The sequence below is a fragment of the Glycine soja genome, chromosome 10, assembly GCF_004193775.1.
Source record: "Glycine soja cultivar W05 chromosome 10, ASM419377v2, whole genome shotgun sequence".
NCBI classification, from domain to species: Eukaryota; Viridiplantae; Streptophyta; class Magnoliopsida; order Fabales; family Fabaceae; genus Glycine; species Glycine soja.
This window is the reverse complement of record NC_041011.1, coordinates 50,165,081-50,175,932: the sequence shown is the minus strand read 5'-3', so window position 1 is coordinate 50,175,932 and position 10,852 is coordinate 50,165,081. Positions and strand designations below refer to the sequence as shown.

The following is a 10,852-nucleotide window of genomic DNA, read 5'->3' as shown; positions in this document are numbered from 1 at the left end:
TTACTCTCATGCTTGTTAAGAAGTAATGCAATAATGCTTAGAGCAATCATTTTCATGTTCACCCATTGTTCTTAGAGGAAGGGCTGAGAGTTTATTTCCCATGAGACGGGAAGTCATCCTTGTGGGTAAAACTTGATTCTTAATTAATAGTTAACCAAACACATTGATCTCAACAAGTAAATTTAAACAATCCGACTCATACACTATAATGTACATGACTTTAACAACACTATTCAATCACAATTAAGTTTTGGTTGATAAATTTATTAAGTTTTTGTAGTAATTATTTTAAAAGTCAGTCAAAGATTATTTCTTTTCAGTAAACTACAGAGTTACTACGGTAGACCACCTTGAAATTGAAGGCAAGTCTTCAGAATAGCCAAGTTTAACTATTGCCAATATCATATTATGCGTATTTTCCCCCTTTTAATGCGGTCATTCCCAGTTTCCACTACCAGAATATATTACAAGCCCAACTTGGGCATTTGCAAACGACTATAGCCAACCAAAATTATCAAACCACGCGTCCCTCAATGTGTTATTTTACTTCCATTCCTCACAATAATAATAGGTTATTAAGTTAAGCAATGTGCATGCAGCAATTGGAATATATGATGCTCCCATCCCCCCACTCTATTACTCAAATCACAGATCCATGACAAATTTTTGTTTAAAGGAAATGGGGATTGCCAACAATTGACCAACGTAGCAGCTTCATGATTCCCGAAAACAACCCACCTTGAATGTCGAACCACACACGATCAATGCAAGATGAGAGCCATATCCATACATTGTGAACAGTCAAACACATAAGCTGCAATATTTACTAGGGTTCCCTGCAGGTTAACACAGTAATGGCATTGAATCCTGAGGTACAAAAATAAATTGTTCCCCTATTTTCATCGTTTTTTTTCTTTTCTTTTTTGTAATGTTAGTAAACCCCTTAAAAGGAGGGAAAAAACATCATTTGGAACAAGGAATGAGATTTCTGTAAATAAAAAAAATAAAAATTTAAAAACTAATAACTGAACTATTTTTAGTGTTTGCAAGAGAGGCAAAACAACTCACCAGAGATCAATACCTGGAAAGCTATTTTTAAAAAATACAATGGCACACAAGATTACCTTCCTAAATGGAAACAAATCCATCGAGATCTGAGCTGATCATCTCATGGGATCTCAATCTCACAAAAGGATGGATACTGCAATTTGAAGCCTTAGGAAAAGGTTAAACCCGACTTCTCAACTAAGTATCATTTCCTTTTCCTTGTCTTCATTTTATTGCCTATTTGCGTTAGATGAACATTTGGTGAACTTGCTGCTGAGCCATTGATATCCAGCTGTGCTTCAGATAGGGGTTCTGACAAATGCTTCCTTTTTCTAGAGTTTGGGGTTTTTGATTTTTCTCCACTGAACTCCGGAGATATTAATTCACATTCCTTCTCCCCCTCATTTTCAGCTCTGCCATCAGTAACTTGCTGTGAAGCATTTCTACCTGAATTGGTTTCCATTTGTGATGAATGCCGGAAGCTCCAACGTGTATTGCCAAACCATTTGGCAACCTGAGTGAAAAAGAATGGTAAATTCAGAAAGTCACGAGAAAAATAAAATGTGTTCACTGAAAGTGAAAAACTAAAAGATATGACCTGCTGATAAGTAAGTCCAAGTTCTTGTGCCAAGCTTTCTTTTGTGGTTCTATCTGGATACTGATTTTCTTTAAAAGATTTGTGAAGTCTCTGAAAATACAAAAATAGTCATTCTAAGGTAAGCCCTTTACCTGAACATCCATGCAAATGTGTGCATGCTGTCCACCTCCTCTTGAATGGAAAGATAGAAAAAAATATATATAAATCAATGGTACAAGATAAGCTGCTATGCAAGCTGTAGGTCAATTCATACTGAGACAAGCAGGTCATTTAAATAAAGAGATGCAGGCTTTAAAGCATCCAGCAGAAGGTGGATGATGGCTTGATGCAGCTGCAGCATAAAGGTGGCTCATAGCAATGATGTTTGAGTTCTGGAAAAGACGATGAACACCCTCTTTGTCTATTCATTTTTCTCTAAAGTCTGGGATGACTTGTTGGAAAGCCGCCTTAATTGCAGTTCACCTAGTCAGCCTTAAATTGCAGCCTCAATGGTGGTGTTTAATCCCACATTGATTAAAGATATAGATTAAATAAAGTTCATAAAGCTTGGGCAGTCCTTGAGTTACAAGTTAGTTTTATAGGATTGAGTTAGACCCTCTGCCCAAATTCTAAGATTGATATTAATGCATCCTAGAATTTTCTTAGAAACCTATTTGTACTTTCACTATTTCATTCATATTTTCTATATACTCATACTTATTTTAAATATTTTTACAGTTCTAACAAGTCAAACAAATAATTGTCAAACAAGACACACTATTCTCTAGCACTGTCCCCTGCCTGACATTTTTCCAGCACCTTCCTAGTGTTTCCAGACCTGCTCTGTTCTCTGGCACTATCTCAGACATTCTGTTCAGCTCACTCTCACTGTTCCCTGCTCTCTCTTTGAGATTGTTCTGCCCTTTCTTTTTGTTGCAGTAAATGTTCTCTAACACAGGTCTTTCATGATATCATCCTTGTTCTCTGTTCGCTATTGCCAGTATATGAAATGTTGTAATTGTAGAATATTGTTTATTATGAAATCAAAATATGATCAAAAGAAAAACAATACTCCCCCACCCCCCTCACAACCAAAAGTCTTTTACACACTTTAATTTAGCATGTGGTATTATCAATTATGAATATAACTATAGGCCACAATATAATTGAAAGACAATTAGGAGGTAAGTATGCAAATTAGAAACTGGATTGAAAGAATCTCTAAACAGAATAAATTTAAAAACCAAATTTAATTACTTACCTGAACTACGGCTTCTCCTAGTCTTTTGTGTGCTGAAGATCCAGACTTTTTATCCCTGGAACCAGATTTCGAACAGCCCTCAAGTGATTTAGTGGGTGAATTATTTGTATTTTCAACATTATTCTGATGAGCATTCCTCTTAGGAGTATGTATAGAATTATTTGAAGCATTTCCATTTGGTGACACTGGAGTTACATTGCCAGTGAGTTTCTTTTTTCCACTTGGAGCAGCAGTGTCATTCCAATCTTCATCATCACTCGTATCACTGTGATACGTCTCCTACAAATGAAAGATGACTGCCTAAAATATTGGGAGAGGAATGAAACCAAAGAATGGGACAATAACTAATGTTGACTCTACATACTCACCCATGTATGCTTACTCTATAAGCATTATCATTATGTATCATTTGTCAATTTATACAATGTATATCCTACTTCAAATGAGAAGACAGAACATGCATGTAGACTCAAAGAGTAGTATTTTAAACCTTATGCCATGAAAATGAACTTACCTCATACAGCTTTTTGTAGTCCAACCTTTCCACATGTCTTTTCCCAGAAACAGGAGTGGGAGCCTCTTGGCCAGAATCTGGCTCTAGTAAAGATGACAGTTCATCGGGCAGAGATAGCTTCTTACCAACTTTACCCTTTTTTTTGCTGGAACTGATGCCTCCATCCTGTCCAGGGGATGTGTTATCCTCAATTGCAGCAGCAAGATCCTCGGAGTCAGAAGTGAAATCAGAGCTTGAACTTTTTTCATTGACTTTACATTCAACATCTGGAGCATCAGGATCATAATCACCATCATCAGAATCTTCAGATGGAAGGCCCAAGTATTGATCCTCGTGTGAACCACCCTCCAATTTCTCAGAAGCAGAAGCATACTCAGATTCATCAGAACTTGACTCATCCCCTTCAACTTTCACATCATCTGGACCATTAGGATTATAATCATCATCATCAGAATCATCAGAAGGAACTCCCGAGTTGTTATCCATATTATTTCCAGCAAATGATGCTGCTTCAGGAAAGACTCTCTAAACACCGGACATATAATCAGGATAGGAAGATCCAAAATATTAATGATTGACAGAAGAGACTAAAATTGGCCACTGACCTCCCAGGTGTCACTAATAGAGAGACTTGTTCCGAAGGAGTCGTTAACAAGGTCCATGCAGTCATCTTTGCAATCACATCCTGGGCATAACCAACCCTCATCGCCAGGTGGAACTGTAAGCCACAGAAGTAAATATATAAATGATAAATAACTTGAAAGAACAAAGTTACCAATCAATAAGGTAGACCAGGGGATTACTGTCTTCAGTTAACATCGGAGGATCCAAACAGAGCTGGTGAAATCCACGGTCACAAACACCATCACAAAGAATTATATCATTATTAGTGCTCAACTCTTTGGACTGGCATTTTGCACAAAATATCTGCACCATAATATTTAAAGTACTCACATCTCCAAAATCCTAGAGAAAATTCAGGAATTAATATAAAGGATTAACCTACATCCTCACTGTCAATCTCTCCTGCAGAATCAAACAAAGATTCTGGAAACTTTCCTTCGGCACACAATGAATCCAAATTTTGAAATAGATCCCTAATTTTCAATTTGCGTCGAAGAATTTCCGACTTAGCCCGCTGAAGCTCCTTCTCAGGCTTTAACTTTTCGATACTGCAAAGTTATCACAATCAAACCAATAGACACAAAATTACCACCTCAAAAAAAAATAAAAAAATAAAACAATTTCAAGCATTTGAAGGTTCACAAATCCATGATACAGCTTTTTAGTAGTGGAACTACCAATTATACTAAGGTTCACAAAAAAACAGGAGCAAACAAACCCCTAGAAGACAAGATCAAACAAACTCTTAGCTAAGGCTACAAAAAAAATACAGTGTGAATTTGATTTCACGTTGGAGAATTGATTTTGGGTTCAGAATAGATTTTGGATAAATTCTTACATGTTTGGTTTCACGTTTGAGGAGATTTCAAAATTGATTCTGGGCTCAGAATTAATTCTGAGTTGAAGCAACTTTGAATTTTACTCCTAACTTGATTCTATAATGAATACATTCAAACATAAATCACATCACTTCAAAATCAATTTTAACCAAAACCAATTCCTTTCAAAAACAATTTTGTCAATGCTCATTCAAACACGCATATAATGTCATCATCTCTACAGATACAGAAAGGATAGGAATAAAGAATCATGATAAAAATACTAAAGAATGCATGTGGATTAAACTACGTTTGTATCTGTATATGTAATTTCCAAAATATCAGAGTAAAAATATTTTGTTCAACAACACAAATAAAGATGTAGCACACAGAGGATAAGCTTCTCATAAATTTTCTAAACTAAGAGAATAGAGAGAAAAAAGAAATGAAAGTAAGGAGTGAAAATATTATCATTAGCCCACTGTCTAAAGATTACAAAGAGGTATTTATAGACAGATTTGTTAGAAGAATTAACATTCATATAACTGCCACTAACTAAACTAAAAGCCGTCAACAGCTGTTAGAAAACTAATACTAACTAACTGAGTCTGCAGTTGAATAACTGCAGCTCCTTATAATACTCTTATAGCTTGAAACAACTGATTTACTAGCTCAGTAGCTTAATCCTGTAGTGAGATTGTGATACTGCATAAAATTTTTGTTTCAAGCCAATTTGTTTAGTGATAGAAAGGTAAGAGAAGAAAACAGCAAGGGACCAAATTGAATGAATCCCAAAGCACATGAAGCATTAAAGATAAAATTCAAATCATACAATGTAAGAGTGTATAAGTAGTGTATACGAGTAACTAACTACAGTAAATCAAAAAGCTCTGATACCATATTAGAACTCTAGAGAGAGAGAGAGAAAGAGATTTGTATATCTCATTGTAGAATTTACAAAAGGCATTGAGATTTCTAACAATAACAGTACTTGTACTGTTGAGATTCAGTTGTAACTGAAAAGTAACTAAAGCTAACTGTTAACTAACTATAGTAGTAAACTAAACTAAGTACACTACTTATACACTCTTACATACAAGGTTGCATATAGTGATAGATATTAGTAATTGTGTTTTTACATAATCAAGAAAAAAATCAAATGGTATACTTTTGTCACTCCCAGAAAACTCATGCATGAATTGTATTGTCAAAAACCAGATTTTATTGAGTATCGGGATGGGGTCAAAGATTGTAAGTCAAAGGATTTTAAAACAGATTGTAATACAGATCATAAGATCCCACCAGAAGACTCACAATTATACATATGATAAAAATGACATAGATAAGGGGAAAAAAGGCAATAGCAGTAGCTGCAGCCCCACTTGAGAAAGAACAGAGGAAGAAGGAGGAGAAGAAGAAGAACATTGTCCAAGCACAGCACGCACAGCACAATGTTAAAGGAAGAAGAACTAAAACCAGTGCAGATGCAAAACAGAGAGGAGACAACGCACAGCAATGCTAGAGCAGAGAGCCTGAGAGTGCAAGATAGGGATTCAAATCAAATAAGACAAGGGAAGTGAGAACTGAGAAGCAAGTTGCGCAAACGAGTGGTCAAAGAAGACAGAGGAATACAGGGGAAAATATGATTGCATGACAGGTTGCAATCTCGGGTGCAGACACAAATCCAACCCAGAGAGATGGTCTCTAGGATTGACACAGTGCGGCAATCCCTCGATTACATAAGGAAGATCACGATCTTAATTGTATTCTTGACAAGTTGTAGCGCTCTTTAGCTGGAAATTCAAGTACAGGGAAAGTAAATAAAAATTAATTTTCTTACATTTATTTATGGAAAGAATTTAATGCCCTGTAATATATGATATAATATTTGAATACAATGTCAAAGTCAAATCCAAATATCTAAGATCCCATTATTAAACTATTTTATCCAAATGCAACAAAAGGAGTGATAGCCTGCATTCAAAACACAATAGCTTACTGTTTCAGAACTCATACATAATAAGACTCCATGCAATAATAATCCTGATACTTAAACACAACAGTTAAAAGACTACAATCATTCTTACCTGTAAAAAGGTAAGTTACAGGGCATCTTATCCTGAAACTTTAAAGTAAGGCCTCTAAACTCTAAAGCACTAATGACCAGAACATTCCAGATGTAGTTCCATTTCAGTTTCCCAGCAATTAACCAATAAAGACGATATTAATAAACATAAGCTAGGATCTAACATAGATCAGGATGCAAATCCAATGTAGATTACAAGTCAAACAGAGCACAACCACAAGATAATGATAAAATATAAATACCTGTATCCTTTCCAGCCCTCGCCAGAATAAGCATCAATCAAGCTGTTTTCATAGCTTATTCGGTTTAATAAATATCTTAAGTGAGATCTGATTCTAGAAAACTGATCAGTAATTCCCTCCTCTTTTCTCTTTTTCTTCTTCCTCCCACTTTTCCTCTTAACTCCATTATTGTTACCATCAACCAAATTACTAGTTGGTTCAGGTTCCTTGGGTTTTTCTTTTGTTCTTGACCGCAAAGCTCTGTCACTGCTTCCTAACGACCTTAGCATATACTTTTTCAATAATTTAGAGTTCTTTTTACCCTTGCGCCTAGACTGTGAATGAGTTGGGCTATTAGACATTTTTTCTGAACAATTGGAACTAATATTGTTCACAGCATCTCCAGAAGGTTGATCCAATAATTCATTCACAGAACTCATATTCGCTTGAGATGGATTGGATTGCATTTGGCCTTCAACAACAACGGCAGGAATGGATTCTACGGGTTCACTTTGAACATTTTCAGACAATGGTTTGCATTTGTTTTCAGGTTTATCATTAGATAAATCAACAGTGACTTTTTCGACAGTACTTTGTTCAAGGCATGAACCTTCTACAGTCTGGCAATTCTTTTGTAAGTCATGTTGAAGCGGTTCAGGCAGTTGAATAACGGCATTCTCTGTTACAATGGCAGAAACTTGATTTGATTTTTCTTCAATAACCGAACTGGTTAACTCAGTACCAAGCTCCTTTTGTTCATTCTCTAAACCTTCAGAGCCTATCTGAGGCGTTTTTTCTGACAATTCACATTGTTCAGTTCCCATCCGGTCGGTGGTACCGTCGTTATGGCTTGTCAATTCTCCAGTTGGACTAGCCATAGTTCTGAGGAAACACGTACCACCGTAGCATCCACCACTATAGTCTGAATGCGAGCCTAGTAACTACAAGCAAACCAAAAATAATAATCATTGAGCTTTTCCACGACATATATGATATGGAAGTGGGAAAGTGAAACAAACATTAAAGCCAAAATATTCACTCATACAGCAGACACACACCAATTAGCCAATTGTTGATTGAATTCAACTAAAAAAAAATCGAACAGAGTAAAAAGCAACAACATTAGCACAGTGAAGTTATTTTCATTAGCGAATCTTCTTCACAACTTCCTCGACAACGCCGACAACAACATAACAATGTCACAAAAATATTTAAGCAGTTAACTCCGCCCGACGAAAGAACCAAAGCCCTTGAGTCGAAAGAGAGTATGTGTAAATGATTGAGCTAAGCTAGGGCAAGTTGAAAAAAGAATATGAAATACAAGATGGGAGGTTTAAAGAGGAGAAAGCAAAGCGAAGCAAGTCGGAGAAAGCAAAGCGAAGCAAGTCGGAGAAACCAGAGACGGTAAAAACGAGACGGAAATGGAGTGATGAGAAAGAGGAACTTACGGTGTGGGTGTGAGTAACTCCGCGGCGAATGGGAAAGGGAGTACGAGGAGGAAGAAGGGTTCGATCTGAAATGAAATGAAATGGGGACGATTGGGTGCGAGCGAAGAGGGTGAGAGAGAGAGAGAGTTGAGTTTCGTGAGAGTTCCCTTTTCTCAATCTCAGCGCCAAAGAGAGAAAAAAGCGGTGCTTCGTTTATACTACTCCTTACTCCTCTAAATCTGGGCCACCGTTCGAACAAACAACGTAGGGCATCACTATTGGACCTTCCAATAGGCCCAGTTTGGCGCTTCTCAGCAATTAAAACGATAAAAAAGCAAATAGTCCTGATTTTATAAAGGTTTTATTTATTTAAAATATTATATATATATATATATATATATATATATATATATATATTACGCACGTGAAAATTTATTTTTTAAATTAAATTATAATTTTTTTTATTAGCCCCTCGAATCGTAATTTTGGCTCCGTTCCTGGCCTTTCACGAGCTTATTGATGTGCTCTCTTGTCTCAAAATAATAGTCCTAAAAATGAGAAATCATGCCATTGTTTTTTAAGTCTATAAATATATAGAAAAGTGAAGTAGGGAACAATAGATAATTGAATATATTTTTTCATTTTGAATTTAGAGTCAAGTTTTACTTTAACTATTGGTTATCTTTTCTAAAACAAAGAAAATTTTGCAAATATATATATATATATATATATATAATATTGATTTAATTATTAATTTAATAAAACATCTTTATATTATAACAAAATATTAATAGTTATATTATAAGTAAATAATTTATAAAAATATTTTAATTTTTATAAACATAAATGTAATTTCTATTTTTTTAAAAAATTTATAATTTTGATCTCTTATTTTAAAATTAAAATATTTAATCCTCCGACTTTTAAAAAAATCATGATTTTGGTTTCTAGCTTCGTCCAACTGCTACATGGCATTGTATATCTTTACACTATTCATTATTAAAAGAATATTTAGATATTTAAATTACAAGCATGAAAAAGACTCATAATATGTTAATTTTTATACAATAAATAAATAAAAATTAATAAGATATCAATTAACAAGCAACGTCTAGAGCTATAATATAAATATATACTTTAAGTTATATATAAAAAAAAAAAAAACAATGGCCAAATCTATCTAAAACAAAATTGGCACATCAAAAGAATACCTTGATGCAGATAGTTGTTTTTTTCTTACTTATTCTCATAGTCAGAACATATATATTATATATTATTATTATTTAACGTCAGCTTCAATTATTCTATGATATTATTAATATCTGGAGTACTTTTTTATGCTTATATCTGGAGTTTAATGTGGTGAGAGTGGTATTCCTCCTGTTTCCCGAACTAGCAGTTGCTGGACTGGGTGACATTAATTAATATTAATGAGCCATGCATGCAAGCAATTGTACGTCTTTGTCTCCTTCATGGAGTCTACTAGTTGTACCTTGTTCTCATGCAGGCTCACATGCTTAAAGGATTTTTGTTGTTTCTTCAAAGTGGAAACCCCCCAAAAGCAACATCTATTCGTATCAGAGCATATATGTATATTATTAGGTAGCGCGTGTAGCACTAGCCCTGCCACTCTTGTTCACTTTTGGACAAAGGCCAAAAAGACATATTATCAATCAATATCCCCCTTTATTTCACAGTCCCATAATAACAACCTTCTCACCAATCTGCATCACTCTCTCTCCCCACAAACACACACTCAGAAAGATAGAAAAAAACGAAGAAAAAGAAGATCAGGGAGGAGGAGATCTTGTCTTCTGCAGTAATGTAAGCGTTATTTCTCTTAGTATTTGTTTGGTCTTCTTCTGCGCTTTACAATGTAAGCGTGTTTAGTTTTCTTTCTTCTGACTTCTTAGCTAAATCTGTTCCCATTTTCTGTTTGCTTTTCTTCTCCTTTTACTATGTGTTTGTCGATCTCTATGGAGTGATTTTTTTCCCATTTCGACTATCCTTTTCTTTCTGTGATTTGTGATTGTCAACAACTACACTAGTGCGTGCTAGCTAGCAAGGAGTTGAGGTTACAGAGTTTGATCTAATGACAATAGTATGACATGGGGAGTGTATAATAAAAATCAAAGATGCCCTTAAATTCACCTTCACATTTTTTTATACAAGGATGTCTTGCAGGGTAGTTGAGCATCTCCTCAATTTTTTATGAGGTTGAGGAGTTGATATTGTTGATTTCGGTTTAGAGTTCTGACTTGGAGCCACCTCATCCAA

At 35.1% G+C, this 10,852-nt stretch overlaps 1 protein-coding gene across 2 annotated transcripts; it reads right to left on the bottom strand.

Moving 5' to 3' along the window:
- Positions 1–369: 369 nt before the first annotated feature.
- On the bottom strand, positions 370–8,783 carry LOC114372665 (homeobox protein HAT3.1-like). Of its 2 annotated transcripts, XR_003658256.1 has the most exons (10): positions 8,597–8,783; positions 7,170–8,089; positions 4,406–4,571; positions 4,203–4,326; positions 4,005–4,117; positions 3,400–3,924; positions 2,886–3,164; positions 1,646–1,735; positions 1,125–1,561; positions 370–836 (listed from the first exon to the last, which is right to left on the bottom strand). XR_003658256.1 is itself a non-coding variant. In XM_028330347.1 (9 exons), exons 2-9 carry the CDS (start codon positions 8,024–8,026, stop codon positions 1,253–1,255), a joined length of 2,463 nt encoding a protein of 820 aa, XP_028186148.1. In that variant the 5' UTR covers positions 8,027–8,089; positions 8,597–8,783; the 3' UTR covers positions 869–1,252. The 2 variants fall into 2 exon arrangements, 1 of the variants encoding a protein (XP_028186148.1); XM_028330347.1 differs by lacking the exon at positions 370–836 and having other exon boundaries at positions 869–1,561.
- Positions 8,784–10,852: the final 2,069 nt, after the last annotated feature.